The sequence below is a fragment of the Sus scrofa genome, chromosome 18, assembly GCF_054392235.1.
Source record: "Sus scrofa isolate SSC_HxYL_T2T_F1_AM1 chromosome 18, Sscrofa_HxYL_maternal_Yorkshire_Landrace_v2.0, whole genome shotgun sequence".
In the NCBI taxonomy this organism is placed as follows: Eukaryota; Metazoa; Chordata; class Mammalia; order Artiodactyla; family Suidae; genus Sus; species Sus scrofa.
In genome coordinates, this window is record NC_139400.1 from 41,775,474 (window position 1) to 41,798,823 (window position 23,350).

The 23,350-nt window shown below is 34.9% G+C and overlaps 1 protein-coding gene across 1 annotated transcript in view; it reads left to right on the forward strand.

Moving 5' to 3' along the window:
- The window catches only part of BMT2 (base methyltransferase of 25S rRNA 2 homolog), a 102,469-nt gene extending 79,611 nt beyond the window's left edge, over positions 1-22,858 (forward strand). Inside the window, exons 4-5 of the mRNA XM_021079235.2 lie at positions 395-509; positions 19,643-22,858. Coding sequence (XP_020934894.1) covers positions 395-509; positions 19,643-20,272 — 745 coding nt within the window. The 3' untranslated portion in view covers positions 20,273-22,858. The remainder of the gene's footprint in view (positions 1-394; positions 510-19,642) is intronic.
- Positions 22,859-23,350: the final 492 nt, after the last annotated feature.

Here is a 23,350-nt window from a genome sequence, read left to right on the forward strand (position 1 = left end):
TCTAAAAACTTCATGGTATGAGATGTTACCTTGAATGCAAAGCAGATATGAGAATCCATATGTCTTCTTTTAAGCCAGACATTAAAGAGACTTGAAAAAAATGTAAAACATTAACTCACTTTTACTATTTGCTAATCTAGATTTTTATTTTAAAAGTATGATTTAATGTATAGTATTATTGTTGTATAAGTTAATGTTTTTAAACCACTCAGTTTTTAATTTCAAATATGGTATTATTGATACATAGAACCCACAAACACAAAAGAGCTCTTCAGGGCCCTCAGTAATTTTTAAACATGTAAAGGAATATGATTGTTTTTATTCTCAAATGTTTTAATTTCCTCTTAAACTGTATTTCACTTTATAAAAGCATACTGAAAATAATTGTTTTTAGGTTGCTACAAACCTCAGGAAAGATCAGATTACTTGATGTTGGCAGCTGCTTTAACCCATTTTTGAAGTTTGAAGAATTTCTGACTGTTGGCATAGACATTGTACCTGCTGTAGAGGTATGTGTAGTTGTCTATTTTGTTTTTTGAGATTTGAATATTTTACGTGTCTGTTTACTAAGTAAAGCACTGTCTTTACATTTCTGAAAAGGCAAATATATTTCCTGTGTACACGTTGATAAGAGATTATTTCAATTCCAAACTAAGTGGATATTCTGTCAAAATTTGAGCGTTTAGTTAGCCTATGTTAATTTGAATAATAACATATCTGTCTTCAATTTGTTTTGTTCTTTGTTTATCGTCTGTTATTACAATCAAGAAACCTTAGTAGATTGCAAAGATTCCCAGATAGCTATAGTATTTGGGCTGTTTATTTGGGTTTTTTTTTTTAATGCATTTCTTTCTAAAACACACTGTGATATAGAGACATTACAGAATAGTGGAAAGAGCAGGGCCTTTGGAGACAGCCACAATTTATTAAATTCCAGCCATTTGTACTTAGTAGATAAAATTACTTAACTTTTTACAAAGAATGTTTCTTCTACCTTTAGATTTTTTTTTCCCTCATTGACATTAATTCATAATGTTTGCCATTTTGCTTTGAATATGGGGCACCAGGCACAAAAACTCCTTTATAAATTACACTTTTATTGTTAACAAAGAGATTATGTGTTAGAGTATAAACTCTTTGAGTCAGAGATTTTTTTTTCTCTCCCACTATATATTCCCAGCACCTAAAAGAGTGCTTAGCATATTAAGTACTCATTAAGTACTTTTTGAATAAAAGATTGAGATCTTACTTTCAACCTTTGACTCTGAACCTCAGTCTTCTCATCTGTGCAGTGGGGTTGCTAATAGGCCAGACCTTATAGAATTGGTATCATGTTTACTTCAGGAAAAGTATTTAAAGCACTGAGCAAAGCGCTTTATAGTGAGCACTAAAGGAGTGTTTGCTATTATTATTGAAAGTTGCTACATGGAGAGTCAACTTTCATGTGAATTTTTATTTAATTTTGATGAGCTTGACTGTCTGTATTGAATCTATGTGAGTAACACTGATGAATAGGAAAATGCTAACAGTGTCACTAATACCTCCACTTTTAAAGATAGACACATACTTTCTTTATAGTAAAGTAGCTATTCTTAGCTCACCACTGCAGACAATTCCTGTGTAGTCAGAAGCTCTAGTTTTAAAGTAGAGCTTTTTGTATATGGAGTCTGTCCTCTTCCTTCCTCAAGACACACCTTAGAGATGTCCTTCAGGGCCTGCTAAGACATGATGACCATTTGATCTCCTCAGGCTTAAATATTATTCTTAAAATATTGTTTGTTTATGGATAGGGCAATAAATTTTCAACTGTGAAGTCATTAAAGTGAAAGAATTACTATGCATTAAGTTCAGTAGTAGAATCAGACTTTTACAGTTCTAGAGTCCTATAACTAATTTTGAAATATATGTATATAAAAAACTAAATCACTTTGCTGTTCAGTAGAAATTGATACAATATTGTTAGTCAACTATACTTCAAGAAATTAAGTTTTTGGGGTTTTTTCGTTTTGTTTTTTTTTTTATTTTTTTTTCTATTTTGGCTGCCCTTTGGCATATGGAATTCCTGGGCCAGGGATCAGATCCTAGCCACAGTTGCGACCCACAGATACAGCAGTGTTGGATTCTTTAACCCACTGTGCCAGGCCAGGAATTGAACCTGTGTACTGGAGCTACAGAGATGCTGTCAATCCTGTTGTGCCACAGCGAGAACTCCAGTAGATTTTTTTTTAATGAAATAAGAAAATATAACAATATAAAGCCATCTAGTACCCAGAAAGTAAAATTCACCATGTCTGGCATCCAACAAAGAAGTAATCAGCCAGTAAAGGAAGATGAAACACAATCATAAAGAAATTTCTTTAGTCCAAAAGATGGCAGAAAAGAGAAAAAGGGAAACAACGAACAGATGGGACAAATAGAAAATAAATTGCAAAATTGTAGATTTAAACCTAATTTGCCAATAATCACATTAAATAGATATGCCTAAATATGCCAATTAAAAGATAGAGATATTCAGATTGGATAAAGTAGCAAGTGTCAAAAAAATACTTTGCTTATTAGAGATGCACTTCAGGAGTTCCCACTGTGGTACAGTGGATTAAGAATCTGACTGCAGCAGCTTGTGTTATTGCAGAGGTGCAGGTTCAATCCCTGGCCCTGCACCATGTGTTAAAGGATCCAACATTGCCGAAACTGTGGTGTAGGTCTCAGCTGTGGCTTGGATTCAGTCCCTGGCCCAAGAACTTCCATATGCCATAGGTGTGGCCATAAAAAAAAATGTACTTCCGAGTTCCCATTGTGTCTCAGCAGTAACAAACCAAACTAGTATCCATGAGGACATGGGTTCAATCCCTGGCCTTGCTCAGTGGTTTAAGAATCCAGCATTGCCATGAGCTGTGGTTTAAGTCACAGATGCAGTTCACATCTGGCATTGCTGTAGCTATGGTTTAGGCTGGCAGCTGCAGGTCCAATTTGACCCCTAGCCGGGGAACTCCATATGCCATGGGAGCAGCCCTAAAAAGACAAACAAACAAACAAAAATGCACTTGCAATTATAAAGACACAAATAGGCTCGTCAAAAGAAAAACGATGTGGGGAGTTCCTGTTGTGGCTCAGCAGGCTAAGGAGCCAATGTAGTCTCTATGAGGATGCAGATTCAATCCCTGGCCCACTCAGTGGGTTAAGGATGCAGTGTTGCCACAAGATACAGTGTAGGTTGCAGATGTGGTTTGGATCTCTTGTTGCAGTGGCTTGTGGCATAAGCCTGCAGCTGCAGCTCCAATTCAGCTCCTAGCCTGGGAACCTCTCTGTGCTGTGGGTGTACCCATAAAAAGAAAAAAAAAAAAATAGAAGAAAAAATAGTATCTGTTTCACAAAGTAATTGTCAGAGCAAAAAATATTACCAGCAATAAAAATGGTCATTTCACAATGACAAAAAGGTCAATTCATCAAGAGTATAGAACAATCCTAAACATTTATACACCTAATAACAGAGCTTCAAAATACATAAACCAAAAACTGATTAAGTAGCAGTGACAAATAGACATTTATAAAATTATAGTTGAAGATTTCATTATCCCTGTCAGTAATTGATGGAACACTTAGAACAGCAAAGAAGAAACTCACCAGGAAAATTAGATCATATTTTGGAATGAAAATAAAGACATAAGATAACAAAAACATAAAGTATTCATAGGATGCCACCAAAATCACGAAAGTAGTACCTAGAGGAAATTTTCAGTGCTAAACACCTTTATTAGAAAAGATGAAAGGTCTCAAAGCAATGCCATCAACCTTCCATTTGGGGGTGGGAATGACCCAAACCACACCAAAGTATGAGAAAATAATATAGATCACAGCAAAAATCATTGGAATATAAAATTTTCAAAAAACAGTAGGAAAATTTGACGAGAAAGCAAAGCTACTTCTTTGAGAAGATCAATTAAACAGGTAAATCACTAGCCAATAGGAAATAGAAATATGTGCCATCACATATGTTACCAATACTAAAAGAAAGGATAATAAATAGGATGAAAACTTTACGCCAGTGCATTCCACAACTTAAACAAAATGGACAAATTCCTTGGAAGAAACATACTACCAAAAGCTTACTCATGGAGAAATAGATAACCTGAATGTATTAAAGAAATTTGAATTGGCAGTTTAAAAATTCCAGGATCAAATGGCTTCACTTCCCAAATCATTGTATGAAGCCATTATCCTGATACCAAAACCAGACAGACTTTACTGAACAACAACAACAAAAACTTAGGAGACATATCCGTTATGAGCATAAACACAAAAGTTCTCTACAAAATTTTGCCATATTGAATCCAACAATATTTCAAAATGGTTAATATACAACTTGGCTAAATTTGGATTATTCCAGGAGTACAAAATGGGTTTAATGTTCAAAAAGCAATCTCTGACACCTGTTCAAAAATAAACTTAAAATGGATTAAAGACCTAAAATTATGACCAGATACTATAAAACTCCTAGAAGAAAGCATAGGCAGAACATTCTTTAACATAAAATGCAGTAAGATTTTTTTTAGATCCATCTCCCAAAGAAATGGAAATAAAAACAAACAAATGGGACCTAATTAAACTTAAAGGTTTTGCACAGTCAAGGAAACCATAAACAAAGTGAAAGACAGCCTATGGACTGCAAGATAATATTTGCAAATGATGTTACCAACAAGGGATTAATTTCCAGTATGTACAAATATCTCATATAGCTTAATATCAAAACAATAACTCATTCCAAAAAGAGGCAGAAGACCTAAATAGACTTTTCTCCAAGGAAATCATACATATGGCCAATAGGTGTATGAAAAGACATTCATTATTGCTAATTATTAGAGAAATGCAAATCAAAACTACAATGAGTTATCACCTCACACCAGTCAGAATGTCGTGTCATTAAAAAGTCTACAGGAGTTCCCGTCATGGCACAACAGAAATGAGTATGACTAGGAACCACGAGGCTGCGGGTTCATTCCCTGGCCTCACTCAGTGGGTTAAGGATCAACCGTTGCTGTGAGCTGTGGTGTAGGTCACGGTCACGGCTCGGATCTGGCATTGCTGTGTCTCTGGCGTAGGCTGGTAGCAACAGCTCTGATTAGACCACTAGCCTGGGAACCTCCATATGCCGCAGATGTTCCCCCCTCCCAAGAAAGACGTGAAAGACCAAAAAAAAAAAAAGTCTACAAATAGCAAATGCTGGCAAGAGTGTGGAGAAAAGGGGACCCTCCTACATGTTGATGGGAATGTAAATTAGTGCAGCTGCTATAGAGAACTGTATGGAGGCTCCTTCAAAAACTAAAATGGAGTTACGAGATGATCGGGTAATCCTACTCCTGGGCATATATCTGGAGAAAATTCTTAACTAAAAATGATACACACACTCTAATGTTCAAAGCAGTACTGTTTTCAAAGGCCAAGACACAGAAGCAACCTAGATGCCATTGACTGATGAATGGATAAAGAAGGTATGGCGTGTGTGTGTGTGTGTGTGTGTGCACGCATATATGTATATACACATACATATAGTGGACTATTACTCAGCCGTAAGAAAAGAATGCAATAATGCCATCTGTGGCAACATAAATGGACCTAGAGATTATCATATTAAGTGCAGTAAGTCAGAGAAAAAAAATCATGATATTACTTGTATGGGGAATCTAAAAAAGTTATATAAATGAACATATTTACAAGACAGAAATAGACAACAAACAGAAATAGCAAACATGGATCAGCACAGTGGGATTGGCAGTGGCTCTACAGTGCCAGGATGCAGGTTTGAGCCCTGGCCCAGCACGGTGGATTAAAGAATCCAGTGTTGCCACATCCGTGGCATAGGTTGCAACTACAGTTTGGATCTGATCCATGGCACAGGAACTCCATATGCCATGGGGGAGCCAAAAAAGAAGGAAAAAAAAAAAAAAAAGAGGAAAGGAATAGCAAACACACTTATGGTTTCCAAAAGGGACAGTGGGGAGAGAAGAAGGATAAATTAGGAGTTTTGGATTAATATATACACACTACTATATATAAAATAAACAAAGACCTTTATACTATCTAGCACAAGAAACTATATTCAGTGGCCTGTAATAACCTATAATGGGAAAGAACTGAAGAGAAATATATATGTATTTATAGGTACCTAGGTATGTACATAACTGAATCACTTTGCTGTTATACCTGAAACTAATACAACATTGTAAATGAACTATTCTTCTGTTTTTAAAAATGGTTAAAAATAAACGTACATATACCATTAAAATTTTCAAAAACTGAAGTAGTACATTAAGAAAGAGACCTACAGCTAACATCATTCTAAATAGTGAAAGAAAAAGACTTTTTCAATAAAAATGAAATAATAACAAGATAAAGATATTTACTCTCACTTCCTCTATTTAGCATTTTCTGGAGGTTTTAGCCAGTGCAGTAAAACAAGAAAAAGCAATGATAGGTATCCAGATTGGAAAGAAAGATGTAAAACTGTCTTTGTTCACAGATGATATCAATCATCTATTAGACTCTTCTGTAGAATCTACAGAGAAGCTATTAGAACTCACTAGTGAGTTTACATGGAAACTAAACAACATGCTACTGAAAAAAAAAAAAACCAATGGGTCAGTGAGGAAATCAAGACAGAAATAAAAAAATACCTCAAATGATAATGAAGACATAACCATTCAAAATCTATGGGATGCCACAAGAGCAGTGCTTAGAGGGAAATTCATAGCAACACCGGTATTCCTCAAAAAAGAAGAAAAATCTCAAATCAACAACTTAACCCACCACCTAAATGAATTAGAAAAAGAACAACGAAAAAAACCTAAAGTGAGCAGAAGGAAGGAAATCAAAGATCAGAGAGGAAATCAATAAAATAGAGATTCAAAAAACAATACCAAAAAAAAAAAATCAATAAAACCAAGAGCTGGTTCTTTGAAAAGGTAAATAGAATTGACAGACCTTTGGCCAGACTCATCAAGAAGAAAGAAAAAACCCAAATAAAATAAATAAAAAGAAGAAATCACAATAGATACTGCAGAAATATAAAAAACCATAAGAGAATAAATACTATGAACAATCGTATGCCAACAAATTTGACAACCTAGAAGAAACGGACAACTTTCTAGACGCTTATAGCCTGCCAAAACTAATTCAAGCACAGCCTGCCAAAACTAACTCAAGAAGAAATAAATAAACTGAACAGACTGATCACTAGAAATGAAATTGAATATGTCAATAAAAACAATCCCTACAAATAAAAGTCAAGGACCAGATGGCTTCACACACAAATTCTACCAAAAATACAAAGAAGAACTATACCCATCCTTCTTAAGGTTTTCCAAAAGGTTGAAGAAGAAGGAACACTACCAAAGACATTCTGTGATGCCACCATCACCCTAATACCAAAACCAGACAAAGATAGCACCAAAAAAGAAAACTATAGGCCAACATCTTTGATGAATATAGAAGCAAAAATTCTCAACAAAATTTTAGCCAACCAAATCCAACAACATTTAAAAAGATCATACACCATGACCAAGTGGGATTCATCTCAGGTTCACAAGGATGGCTCAACATATGCACATCAATCAACATCATACACCACATTAATAAAAGAAAAGTAAAAGACCACATGATCATCTGAATAGATGCAGAATAAGCATTTGACAAAGTCCAATGTCCATTCATGATCAAAACTCTTACCAAAGTGGGTATTGAGGGAACATAGCTTAACATAATCAAAGCCATTTATGACAAACCCACAGCCAATATAATACCCAACAGGGAAAAGCTGAAAGCCTTCCCACTAAAATCTGGAACAAGACAAGAATGCCCACTCTCACCACATTCATTCAACATAGTATTGGAAGCCCTAGCCACAGCAATCAGACAAACAAAAGAAAAAGTATCTAGATTGGAAGAAAAGAGGTAAAATTGCCACTCGATGCAGATGATGTGGTACTATACATAGAAAACCCTAAGGACTCCACACAAAAACTATTCGAACTGATCAATGAATTCAGCAAAGTAGCAGGATATAAGATTAACATTCAGAAACCAGTCACATTTCTGTATACTAACAATGAGATCTTAGAAAAGGAATAAAAAAATGCAATACCTTTTAAAAGTGCACCCCCCAAAAAATCAAATACCTGGGAATAAACGTGACCAAGGAGGTGAAAGACTTATATGCTGAGAGCTATAAAACATTCATCAAGGAAACTAAAGAGGATTCAAAGAAACAGAAAGATATTCCATGCTTCTGGGTTGGAAAAATTACTGTCATTAGCATGGCCATACTACCCAAAACAGTCTACAGATTCAATGCAATCCCTATCAAATCTCCCACGACATTTTTCACAGAACTAGAACAGTCCAAAAGTTTATACGGAACCACAAAAGACCAGAATTGCCAAAAGTAATCCTGAGGAACAAAAACCAAGCAGGAGGCATACCTCTCTTAGACTTCGCACAATATTACACAGCTACAGTAATCAAGACAGTGTGGTACTGGTACCAAAACAGACATACTGACCAATGGACCATGATGGTGGATGCAGAATGAAACCCAGACACCTGTGGTCAATTAATCTTTAGCAAAGGAGACAAGAACATGAAACGGGAAAAAGACAGTCTCTTTCAGCAAGTGGTGCTGGGAAAACTGGACAGCTGCATGCAAATCAGTGAAACTGGAACACACCTCACACCATGCACAAAATTTAACTCAAAACGGCTTGAAGACTTAAACATAAGACAATGCACCATAGAACTTCTTAAAGAGAACATAAGCAAAACATTCTCTGATGTTGATCTTACAAATCTATTCTTAAGTCATTCTCCCAAAGCAACAGAAATAAAAGCAAAAATAAACCAATGAGACCCAATCAAACTGACAAAGTTTTGCACAGCAAAGGAAACCATAAAAAAAAAAAAAAAACCCACACACACACACACAGAAAGACAATTTATAGAATGGGAGAAAATAGTTGCAAATGATGCAACTGACAAGGGCTTAATCTCTCATATTTACAAACAACTTATACAACTCAACAGGAGAAAAGCCAACAACCCAATGGAAAAATGGGCAAAAGACATGAATAGACATTTCTCCAGGAAAGATATACAGATGGCCAACAAGCACATGAAAAAATGCTCAACATCACTGATTGTTAGAGAAATGCAAATCAAAACTAGTGAGGCACCACCTCACACATGTCAGAATATCCATCATTAATATGTCCACAAATAACAAATGCTGGAGAGGGCGTGGAGAAAAGGGAACCCTCCTGCACTGTTCGTGGGAATGTAAATTGGTACAGCCACCATGGAGAACAGTATGGAAAACTATATATAGGACTACCATATGACCCAGTGATCCCACTTTTGAGCCTATGTCCAGACAAAACTTTCCTTGAAAAAGACACATGCACCCGTATGTTCATTGCAGCACTGTTTACAATAGCCAAGACATGGAAACAACATAAATGTCCATCGATAGATGATTAGATTAAGAAGATGTGTGTATAGATACACAATGGAATACTACTCAACCATAGAAAGAACAAAATATTGCCATTTGCAGCAACATGAATGAAACTAGAGACTCTCATCCTGAGTGAAGTAAGTCAGAGAAAGACAAATACCGTACGATATCACTTATATCTGGAATCTAATATACAGCACAAATGAACCTTTCTACAGAAAAGAAAATCAGGGACATGGAGAACAGACTTGTGGTTGCCAAGCGAGAGGGAGAGGGTGTAGGATGGACTGGGAATTTGGGGTTAGTAAATGCAAACTGTTGCCTTTGGAGTGAATAAGCAATGAGATCCTGCTGTATAGCACTGGGAACTATATCTAGTCAGTTACGATAGAGCATGATAATGTGAGAAAAAATAATGTATATATATTTATGTGTGACTGGGTCACCTTGCTGTACAGTAGAAAATTCACAGAACACTGTAAACCAGCTGTAATGGAAAAAAATAAAAATAATTAAAAAAAGAAAACTAGTAGTGAGTTTAACAAAATTGCAAGATAGAAGACTAATGTACCAAAAAAATCAATTCATATACTAGCCACAATCAAGTAGATATTTAAGATAGTACCATTTATTATAGCATCAGGAGTATGAAGTATTTAATATATGAGCATATATTTATTTGAAATATAAAGCTGACAAAAATACGGCAGACTTGCACATTGAAAACTAAACTATTAAGAGAAAGTAAAGAAGACTTAAGTAGAGAGATTTACAGTGTTTATTGGTGGGGGAAAAAAACTCATTAACATGTTCATTTTCCCAAATTTGATCTGTCAATTCATGCAAACCTGATCAAAAAGAACAGTGTTGGAGAGTAACATTACCTAATTTTGAAATTTAGTTTCAACCTAGAGTAATGAAAACAGTGTTGTATTAGAGTCAAGATTAAGGTAAAACAGAGGATCTACAAATAGGGCTAAACTTATGGAATACCAGTTTTTAAGTAAGATGGAAAGGGTAGTTTTTCAGCAAATAGTATTTGAACAACTAGATATCCATAAATAGAAGGGAATACTTCAGCCTGTAATTCACATTATATACAAAAAAAATGAACTCAAAATTGCTCATAGACCTAAGTGAAAAGCCTAAAACTGTAAAAGTTCTAGAAGGAAGCATCAAAGAAAATCTTTTTGATGTTGGATTAGGAAACTTTTTTTTTTTTTTCTTTCCTAGGGCCACACCCGTGGCACATGGATGTTCCCAGGCTAGGGGTCAGTCTAACCAGAGCTGTAGCTGCCAGCCTACGCCAGACCACAGCAACTCGGGATCCGAGCCCCGTCTGCAACCTATACCACAGCTCACGGCAATGCCGGATTCTTAACCCACTGAGTGAGGCCCAAGGATCGAACCCGCAACCTCATGGTTCCTAGTCGGATTCGTTAACCACTGCGCCATGACGAGAACTACCAAGGAAAATATTTCTTATATACTCTGTCCTTGACAAAAAGCAGTCCATGAAAGAACAAATTGATAAATTGGCTTTTATAAAAACTTAAAACTTAAGTGCTGTTCAGAAGGCACTGTTAAGAGAAACATCAATCAAGATGGTGGAATAATAGGAGGACCTAGAACTTACTTCTCCCCATGAACCTATCAAAAGTTCATTTACATGTGGACTAATTCTTACTGAAACTAATTGAAATCTGACACAAGGACTCCTGTACAACCAAGTCTGTAAGAAAAATTCTGACATAATCAGACAGGAAGGGAAGAAAAGTGATCAGTTTGAGACCTTTTCCTCTAGGAGGGGGCTCAGAGAAAAAGCTTTGAGTGTCCCAGTTCTAGGTTCCTACACGGGGAAGTTGAACCTCTCCCTTGGCTGGTTGGAGACTGCTGGGAAGCCTGGAATACACTAGTGAGGAACACATTTGCGCTGGCCTGCCCCCAAGGCAGGACAGAGAGGGTGGTTTAAAGACTTTAGTACCTGTCAGGTTTCCCATGACTGCCTTAGCACATTCCCTAGCCCAAAATGAGTGAATGCTCTAGCCTCATGAACTCGATGCTGCAACATGGCACAGGACCTAGAGCTGCCAAAACTGGAGAGAAAATTTGGTCATGGGTTACAGAGGTTCCCAGGACAGAGCTTAGGTGTGGCAACAGCAACCATTGTTGGATCAGGCAGCACATGAGAAGCAGCCCACAACTCTAGCAGCTGCCCTACCATAGCTTATGCCCTGACTTATGCCAAGAATCTATGTGCCCTGCAGTGCAACCCCACAGCTGGGCAGGGGTAGCTAGGGGCAGTGAGCAACTGTGATAGACAAAAGGGACTTGCAGCCAAGGCTATGTCTGAGCATAATGAGAAAAACAGTGGCAGGGACCTGCATAGGCAGTACGTGGAAGACAGTTCAGATCTCTGCAGTAACCATGAGTTGAGATCCCACACAGGCACGCCTTTGCTTCAGTACTCCTCCACTCTGAGGCTGGGAAAGGAGAAAGCTCACATTTAATCCAGTGGTGATGGCCACTGAGCAAAGAGGTGGAGCCCCACCTCACACCTGACTTTACTGTAGCCCCTCTGTCTCCAGCCTTAGTCCCTACCAAGGTCATAGCTGCTGACACATACTGAGGAAGGATGTGACTTCCATCCTTGTCAGATCCATCTCTCCCACCAAAAGCACAGAGCACATTCTGGAGAGGGATGCTCCCATATAAGAACACCACTTCAGGACCACAATAAGTAGCTGTTCCACCTAAGTTCATAGGGGCAAAGAAAGTTAAGCAAAATGAAAAGGAAGAGGAAGTGCTCTCAATTGAATGAGTTAGAGAAAACCCTTAAAAAAATAAAAAAAAAGAAAAAGAAGCAATTTAACTATTTCAAAACATTGGTAAAAAATTTTTTTAATTGAATTAAGGAAAAGGATAGATGAACACAGTGGAAATTTTAACAAGGAACTTGAAAATATTAAAAAGACCCAGTCAGAAATGAATTCAGTAACTTAAATAAACACACTAGAAGGAATGAACTGCAGATTAAGTGATACAGAAGAACACATAACTGATCTAAAAGATAAAATAATGGAAACACCCAATCAGATGAGCAAAACAAACAAATTTTTAAAAATTAAAATAGTATAAGAGATCTCTGGGATAACATTAATTATACCAACATTTGCCTTAGAGGAATTCCAGAGGGAAAAGAGAGAGAGGAGGGGATCAAAAATGTATTTGAGAACATCATGGCTGAAAACTTCCCAAACCTGAGGAAGAAAACATATCTAGGTACAGAAAGTACAGAGGATCCCAAAGAAGTTGAACCCAAATAGACCCATACCAAGACATCCCATAACTGAAATGGCAAAAGTTAAAGATAGGATTTAAAGGCATCAAGAGAAAAACAAAGAGTCATATACAAGGGAATCCCCATAATGCTATCAGCTGATTTCTTTGCAGAAACTTTGCAGGCCAGAAAGGAATGGCATGATATATTCAAAGTGCTAAAAGGGAAAAGCCTGCAACTTAGGATATCCAGCAAAACTATCATTTAGAGTAGATGGAAAGATAAAGAACTTCCCAGATTAGCAAAAAATAAAGAAGTTCATCAATACTAAATGTACCTTTAAAAAATGTTAAAGGGTCTTCACCAAGTGGAAAAGAAGGATATAGAGGAAAGGGAAATCACACTAGGAAAGTCAAATATATATTAAAGATGGAGGATCAACCACTTAAATAAGCCAGCCTGAAGGTTAAAAGACAAAATTGTGAAAACAACAGTAACTGCAATGAACAATTAAAGAATTGTGAAGATGTAAAATATAACATCAGAAACACAAATGTATGGGAGAGGAGTTAAAAAATATACATCTTTTAGAATGTGAACTTAAATGACTACCAGTTTAAGTAGATGTAGGTCAGTACACATCAATACTATGGTAACCATAAATAAAAGACTTAAAGTAGATATACAGAAATTAAAAAGAGAAGAACAGAAGCTTAACACTAAAATTTCATCAAACCACAAAAGAAGAAAAAAGAAAAAAACAGAAGAACTATGAAAACAACTAGAAAACAAGTATAAAATGGCAGTAAGTACATGCCTAGCTATAATCACTTTAAATGCCAGTGGACCAAATGTTCTAATCAAAAGACATAGGATGGTTCATTGGATGAAAAATAAGACCCATCTAGATGCTGCCAATGAAGGACTTTAAAGACAAACACAGAATGAAAGTGAGGGAATATGGAAAAATATATTTCATGCAAACGACAAGAAAATGAGGGTAGCAGTATTCGTATCAGACAAAATAAAATTTAACGAAGTCTATAACAAAGGACAAAGAAGGACATTATATAATGATAAAGGGATCAATACAAGAAGAGGAGTTAAATTTATTTTTTTTTATTGATTAGTTTCTTCCTTCTCATACTTCTTTTTTTTTAATGATTTTTATTTTTTTCCATTATAGCTGGTTAAGAGTTACATTTATTAACATATATATATCTAACACAACAGCACCTAAAAAGCAAATGCTGACAAACATAAAGAGAGAAACTGACAAGAATAAAATACTATTAGAGGAACACCCCACTGACATCAATGTGCAGGTCATCCAGACAGGAAACTAGTAAGATAACAGTGGTCATGAATGACACAGTGGACCACTTAGACTCAATATAAGCAGGATATTATATCCAAAACCAGCAAGATAGATGTTGTTTTCAAGGTACATAGAGTGTTCTCTAGGATAGATCACATGTTAGGCAAAAAATAAGTCTCAACAAATATAAGAGTATAGAAATTATAACAAGCATTTTTTTCTGACCACAATATATGAAACTAGAAATCAGTTACAGGAAGAAAAATGAGAAAAGAACAAACAAGGAGAGACTAAACAACATACTGGTTAAAAACCAATGGGTCAATTAAAAAATCCAAGAGGAAGTCAGAGAACTCTTTGAGGAAAATGGAAATGGAAAACTCAACTTTCCAAAATCTATGGGATGCAAAAGCAGTTCGAAGAAGGAAGTTTTTAGCAACACAGACCTTCCTTTAGAAAAATCTCAAAAAAACCAACCTAGTGTACCACCTAAAAGAATTAGAGAAAGAACAAAGCCCAGAGTCAGCAGAAGGAAGGAAATGATAAAGATCAGAGAGGAAGGAAGTAAAATAGAGACCAAAAAATAATGGAAAAGATCAGTGAGACCAAGAGCTGGTTCTATGAAAAGACAAAACTTATAAACCTGTAGTCAGGCTCACCAAGAAAAAAAGAACCCAAATTAACAAAATAAGAAGAGAAAAGTAACACTCAATACCATAGAGATACCAAAAAAAAAAAACATGAGAATACTATGAATAATTATACGCTGACATTTTGGACAATCTAAAAGAAATGGATAAATTTCTAGAAATATACAGCCTGCCAAGGCTGAATCAAGTAGAAACACAATCTGAACAGTGTGATTACTGGTAACTAAATTGAATTTGTAATTTAAAAAAAAAAATCCATCAGACAAAAGCCTAGAAATGGAGAGCTTCACAGAGGATTTCAACCAAACATTCAAAGAATAGCTAATACCTTTCCTCTTCCAACTAGCTAAAATACTGAAAAGGACAGAATACTCCCAAATTCATTCTACAAGGCCACCATTACCCTGATACCAAAAATAGAGACACTACAAAGAAGAAAATTACAAGCCAGTATCTTTGATGAATATAGATACATAAATCCTCAACAAAGTATTAGATAACTGAATTCAGCAATATGTTAAAAAGATCATATACTGTCATCCATCAAGTGGGCTTTATTCTAGGAATGCACAGATATTTCATTATTTGCAGGTTAATGTGATGCACACCACATTAATAAAACAGTAAGTCACATGATCATCTCAATAGACACAGAAAAAGTATTCAACATCCATTTATGATAAAAACTCTCACCACTTATGTTTATCATAATATTGCTAGTCCTAGACACACAGTCTTGCAAAAAAAAAAAAAAAAGAAAGAAAAAGAAAAGAAATGCATCTAAGTTGGAAGGGAAGAAGTAAAACTGTCACTCTTGCAGATCACATGCTACTTTATACAGAAAACCCTGAAGTCTCCACCACCAAACTATTAGAACTAAAAAATGAATTTAGTAAATTTGCCAGGATACATGGTTAGTATATATAGGCATCTTTTGTTTTCCTATACTCTAATAATGAACTTCCAGAAAGAGAAATCTCATTTAAAATCATTGTTAAAAGAGTCTTACAACCCAAAGCAATCTACAGATTTAATGCAATTCCTATCAAAACACCCATGACATTTTTCACAGAACTAGAGCAATTAATCCTCAAATTCACATGAAATCACATAAGATCACAAATTGCCAAAATAATCTTGAGGGGGGAAAAAAATTGGAGGTATAACCCTATCCAGCTTTGGATTATATTACAGAGCTACATAGCAGCATGGTACTGGCACAAAAACAGAGACACAGATCAATGTAATGGAAGAGAGAGCCCAGAAATAAACCCACACACACATGGTCAATTAATGTATGACAAGAGAGGCGAGAATTATACAACAGAGAAAAGATATTTTGTTCAAGAAGTGGTGCTGGGAAAACTGGACAGCTCCATGTAAAACAATGAGATTAAAGATTTCCTCACACTGTTGACAAAAACAAACTCAAAGTAGATTAAAGACCTGAATGTACACCCTGAAACTAGAAAACTCCTGGACAAGAACATAAGCAGAATGCTTTTTGATATAAATCATAGCAATTTTTTTTTTAGATTCGTCTAAGGCAAAAGAAATAAAAGCAATTATAAGCAAATGGGGCCTAATCAAACTCAAAAGCTTTTGCACAGCTAAGAAAACCATTGGCAATAGGAAACGAAAACCTATAGAATGGGAGAAAATATTTGCAAGAGATATGACTGATAAGGGGTTAATATCCAAAACGTAAATAACTCATATAATGCAATATCAAAAGAAAAAAAAAATACACACACCAAAAAAAGTTTAAAAATGGGCCAAAGAGCTAGACATTTTTCTGAAGAAGACATAAAGATGGCCAACAGGCACATGAAAATGTGTGTGATATTGATAATCAGAGAAATGCAAATCAAAGTAACAATGAAATATCACCTTATACTTTTGGCTATCATCAAAAAGCCTACAAATAACACATGTTGGAGAGGATATGGAGAAAAGGGGCCCTGTCTACACTGTTGGTGGGAATGTAAACTGGTGAAGCTACTAAGGGAAATAATACAGAGGTTCCTCAGAAAACTAAAAATAAAAAAACTCTATGATCCAGTGATTCCACTTCTGAGTATATATTTGAAGAAAATGAAAACACTAATTTGAAGAGATAGTTGTACCCCAGTATTCATAACAGCATTATTTATAATAGCCAAGATATGGAAGCAACCTAAGTATCTATCATTAGATGGATGGATCAAGCTATAATACACATGCACACATGCAGGAGTATTACTTTGCCATAAAAAACAAATGAAATTTCTGCCATTTGCAGCAATTTGGATGGAAATAGAGAATATTATGCTTAGTAAAATAAGTCAGAGAAAGACAAATACTGTACAGTATCACTTATATGTAGAATCTAAAAGATGAAATAAGTGAATATATGTGGTGAAACAGAAACAGACTCACAGACACAGAAAACAAACTAGTGGTTACCAGTGGGGAGAGAGAAGAAGGGCAAGATAGGAGTATGTGATTTAAGAGATACAAACTACTATGTATAAAATTGATAAGCAACAAGGATATATTGTACAGCACTGAGGAATGAATATAGCTATTATTTTGTGATCATTTTTAATGGAGTATAATCTACAAAAATATTGAATCACTATGCTCTACACCTGAAACTAATATTGTAAAATATCAACCATACTTCAGTAAAAAAGAAAAAGACATTGTTTAGAGAAAGAGAAGACAAGTGATAATCAGAGAGATATTTTCAGGTCATATATCTGGTTAAAGACTTGTATCCAGAATAAAGAACTCTCAAAATTCAATAAGAATATAGATTTTTAAAATTTAAAAGAATTCTATTTTTAATTCAACCAAAGATTTTAATAGCTCTTTCACCAGAGAAGATACTGAGATGGTAAATAAGTACATGTAAAAAAGGTAAATATCACCACTCATTAGGGAAATCCAAATTAAAACTTCAGTATACTACTATACATCTATGGCTATGATTAATTTAAAAGGCTGGTTATTCCAAGTGTTGTTGAGGATTTGGAGGAACGGGAAATCCCATAAACTCCTGGTGGCAATGTAAAACCTTGAATAAGTGCTTTTGAAACTAGTTGTGGAGTTTCTTTAAAAGTTAAATATGCATATACTACATGCTCCAGCCACCCCTTTCTTCAGTATTTACCTAAGACAAATGAAAGCATGTCCATTCAAAGATAAACAGGAATGCTCATTCATAGCAGCATTATGTGTTAACAGCCAAAAACTAGAAACAACCAAACTACCTATTAAAGGTATATGGATAAACAAACAATGATATATCCTTGATATAGTAGGATATATATCAGTGCTAAAAAGGAATGAATGATCAGTACATGAAAAAAGATGAATCTCAAAATAATTGTACTGTATAAAAGAAGCCAGGCAAAATAAGAGTATAATATTCTGTATTATTCCATTTATGTAAACATTCTGGAAAATACACACTATAGTAGTAGAAATCACATCAGTGATTGCCTAGTGGAAAGGAAAGAACAGAAAGGATATAAGGAAAGGATTATTTAAGGGGCACAAAAAAAACAATTCAGTTATAGTAGTAATTATAGTGGTGATTTCATGAGTGTATAAATGTTAAAACTTACCCAAACTGTACATTTTAATTCTGTTTGTGTGTTAGTTATATTTCAGTTATACGTCAATGAAAAAAAAAAAAGCAAAAGGTAGAAGAAAAACAATCTTTTTTCTTATAACAGAATTTTGTTTCCCTATCTATTAGGGACGGTGATCTGGACTATCACCGTCCCTAATACATAGTCCAGATCCGTATGTGACCAGTTGTCTACATACTAACAAGAATGAGAGACTAAGGTATTAGCTCATATCTTTGATAATTAACTATTGTTATATGTAAGGGTAACTAATTTATCTAATTTTAAACTGCTTTCTTATTCTAGATTATTTCCAATGAGTTTTAATCAGCAAATTATACAGTGCTGTTTATTCCTATCTCAGTCATTTGACTTAGTTAATAAATTTAATATACAATATGGTTCAAGAGATTAACTTTTTAATAGGATAAATGTATTACTAAAATTACTTTTGAGATGATAAAGTTAATGGTTGAAAAGATGTTTTTCATGACCTTAAAAATTTTGGTATTTTGCTTGAGTTCCCATTGTGGCACAGCAAAAACCAATATGACTAGTATCCCTGAGGATGCAGGTTCAATCCCTGGCCTCATTCAGTGGGTTGGCAATCTGGCAGTGCTGTAAATTGTGGTGTAGGTTGCAGAGGCTGCTAGGATACCACATTGCTGTGGCTGTGGTGTACACCAGCAGTAGCCCAGATTCAACCCTTAGCCTGGATACTTCCATATACCTCATCTGTGGCCCTAAAAAGCCCCCCCCCAAAAAAAAATTGGTATTTTGCATTTGCAGATCTTTAATGCTACTTTCACTATCCTCTTGTACATCTTTGTTTCATCTTTATTTCATGGTATTTCTTGTTTATTTTTAATGTTAGCCTGGTTTCAGTAACTATAAATATTTAAATGAATATAAATATGATTATGTTAGGAAACAAATCATCTTGTAAGCTCTTATCCACATTAAATTTCAAATAAACTTACTATTTTAAAAATATATGCTTAAAAATTATTTCTAATTTTTAATTAATTTTTACACAAAAAGATATTTTTAAATGAATACTGGAAAGACTCTAGGCTTAATTATGCTTTGAGATTTTTCTGAGTAAGAGTTTTGATTGACTAAGTCTGTGCCAATAGAATAATTTAAAAGGGAAAGATACACTATTAAAGCTTGAATTATATAGAAATGCTCTGAAATAGTGTGGTTTAAAATCTATGTAATTAGGTATAGATAATCTTAAAATTCTTAATATGACTTCTTTTTCCCTTTCTGCAGAGTGTATATAAATGTGACTTCCTGAACTTGCAGCTTCAGCAACCACTCCAGCTTGCTCAAGATGCTATAGATGCCTTTTTGAAGCAGCTAAAAAATCCTATTGATATTCTTCCTGGAGAACTTTTCCATGTGGTTGTTTTCTCTCTCCTTCTTTCTTATTTTCCATCACCTTACCAGCGATGGATTTGTTGCAAGAAAGCCCATGAACTGTTAGTGTTAAATGGTTTATTGCTCATCATCACACCTGATTCCTCCCATCAGAACCGTCATGCTATGATGATGAAAAGCTGGAAGATTGCTATCGAGTCCCTGGGCTTTAAACGTTTCAAGTATTCAAAATTTTCACATATGCATCTGATGGCATTTAGAAAAACCTCCCTAAAAACCACAAGTGACTTGGTTAGTAGGAACTACCCAGGGATGCTATACATTCCTCAAGATTTCAACAGTATAGAAGATGAGGAATATTCTAACCCTTCCTGCTACGTTCGATCAGATATAGAAGATGAACAACTAGCATATGGTTTCACAGAGCTCCCTGATGCTCCATATGACTCAGATTCTGGAGAAAGTCAAGCCAGCTCTATTCCTTTCTATGAGCTAGAAGATCCCATATTACTTTTAAGTTAGTATAAAAGCAAAAGGCTCTTTCACTCCAGACTCCTCAACTTAATTGCTTACACTAATCAGAAATACTAACATGAACTCAGTACTTAAAACCTGGTTTGCATAGAGGAAATGCAAAGGTTTACAGAGTTTGCTATTTTTTTCTACTTCTGGATTTTAAAATTTATTCTTATATAGAAAGCTTAAAGTTTCATGCAGAGTGATTCCTGTCATAGCAGAAACCACTGTTACTTTAGCATTTAGCACTAAGATATCATAGAAAGGTACATTTTTCTCTCTAGTGCTATTGTGAAAAATGAAGCATAATTTGCTATGTATTTTTCTTATTTTCATCTTTTCAGTGTTGACTTCAAACCATTGCGATGAGAAACTAAGACATGTAGAAAGCTGTAGTTGCACTTTGATGACTCACAAGTTAAATGTGACACAGAGATAGAATGGTTTAGTAGTTTTGTGATGCACTTATCTTACTCTTTTTTTCTAACGTGTTACTTGTTACAGAAAGCCATTTTGACTCAGTTTTGTCTTGATCCAATATTCCCTGAACTTTTTGTAATTGATAATTCTTATTCTTTCTTTCTTGCTCATTTTGCAGCATCAGACATGGGGGAGAGAGTTCCCCCAAAGTATGTATTCCAGTTGATTAGCACAGTAGAGTAAACAGCATTGCCAAAATAGAGTTTTCATATCTTTCTTTTTGACTTGAGCCTTGTTGTTAAATGCATTTAACTATGAAAATTCACTTTTACCTTTTTTAAATTTAGGTTTCATTTACAAAAATTTTCTATTTAAGCAAGGAACAATGTAATACTCAATACTGACCTGAAACACCTTTGTGAAAGGGTTTGCACTTGTAAGAGAGCTTATATTCTACCTAGACCAACTTTAATAAGGTCCTCACCTTTCCATTAAGGAGGTGCTGCACTACAAGTCTGGAATTATATTAAAAAATTTAAATTAACCTGCTAGTAATCTCATAAAATGGTTTTGACCTTTCGGTATTCTAATTTCTATCTAAATCCTAGCAGAAAATTTCTTTGAATATATAAACCATTAGTTGGCTGTGGGAGTTTTCCCTTTCCACATTGATAAATGCCTTTCTGTGTTTCTGAATCAGAAGCAAATGATAACAGAAATATGTCCAACAAGACAAGATTAGTTTAAATGGCTAAGAACATCTAGTCCACATTGTCTTGTCAGCCAGCAATTGTCATGTAAACTATCATTTTTAAGAGTGCCACTGTGTGGATTTTTTTTTCAAGTGGTTATTACATTAAAATTACCTCATACTGAGGTTTTTGCACTGAAATATCACAGTTTCAGATTTCATGGTTAATGTTATGTATGTGTGTTTTTAAAGAAAACTTGCATTTTCAATAGTTGATCCTAAATTCATAAACTGCACTTCTTTACCCTGGTAAAAGTGTTTTTGTGATTATTGTGAATTGCTGTAGTTAACTTTGAATGTCAAACTTTATTTAGAAATACAAAATTTACCCTTTAAGATATAAATGGTGAGTGTGTGTACCCGATATTTCAAATTAAATTTCACATTCTAAATTTAAGTAACAAGATTGTAATTAACCTAAAAGTCAGTTGAGTAAATGCAATAAATATTGGTTGCTCATATATGCCAGAAGTAACTTGAAGTTTTTCATTTACTTTCAATAGCACAAGATTCCTTAATTAATTAGGGAATAATTATGACTTCCTTTCCAATTAAGCACTACAGGTCAAGTATTGTAGCTCCCCCAAAAGAAGGGCGGGGGGAGAAGTCGTCGGGGAGTGTTCAAGTTAACACAGAAATACGTGTTGGTAGTACCTCCTTTACCATAGAGTTTGTTCCCTGTGATTCGGGTAAATAATATCTCAAGGGCAAAGAAAACAAATACCAAACAAAAGCGCTTTGAAAGTAAATGAAAACAGTTCTTTTGACAGGCCGGTGTGAGTTTATGACCTTGGAGTTAGCCTTTGTGTTACAGCTAAAATGTTGGTGCTATAAATTCTTCTGATTGTTTACAGATGTTGATTCTGCTTATGCTCCAAAGTGTGCATGATGTATTTTAAGTAGTACTTTAAAGAAAAAAATCTCTTTATAAAATCTGTAATCCCACTTAGTATAAATTTGTTTGGATTTATATATCTCATTTGTTACTGGAAATTCATCTTCTTTGAAATTAGGTTGGCGCAGAATTTAATATGTATTCCACCAAAGCCAATTTGAAATATAAATGTTAAAATATAAGTAGTCATGTGACTTGGTGCCAGATTATATATGTAATGACAAGAGAAGTTAACAGAGCTTTCTAATACTGTATGGGTACTCTTAAGAATGATTTTGTTTGGATATAAAGATGTTAAAGGGCCTCCTGTCACATTCACAACAGTATTCTCCAAAATAATTCGATGCTTCAAAAACAAATGATCATTTGCTTGTATTCTTTGGGATTATGATTAGATCAAGTGGTTTATATCATAGTTGCCAAGTGGTGGGAGGTGGCTTACCTGAAAATGTATGTTTGTGTTTGTTGTATTTTTTCACATTTTGTGAACAAAGCACATTTATTAAAAATTTTAAATTTTCTAATATTCATTGTCTGTTACTTATGAAGAGAAAGTTTTGTGGTATGTGACCTACCTTGCTAAATGATTTCAAAATTGGGAAGCAATTTAAAAACATAAATGACTTAGTCCATTCCCTTAAATTCATCCACTAAGATCCAGAGAGCTCAAGGAACTTCCCCATTGTCCTGGTTCACCAGTAAATAGAGTGACAACAGCCACCATAAATTCTAGTTCATTATATGTCAACCATATCATCTTCTACTTTGCTTGAAAGCTAATTATATCTGAGATCATTTACCTAAGTATGTCAGTTATTTTTAGGGCAGCAGATGGCTTTCTCATGATGTGAAAGAGTTCTTTATTCATTGAACATATATTTGAATTCTACCCTGTCAGTATACTGGGGAAACAGCAGGGCTTCGTGTGGTCACAGTCCCATGCTTTCACGGAACTTATGATCTAACGATGACAGTAGACATTCTACACGAAGCCAACATCTGTATCTACGAATGATGT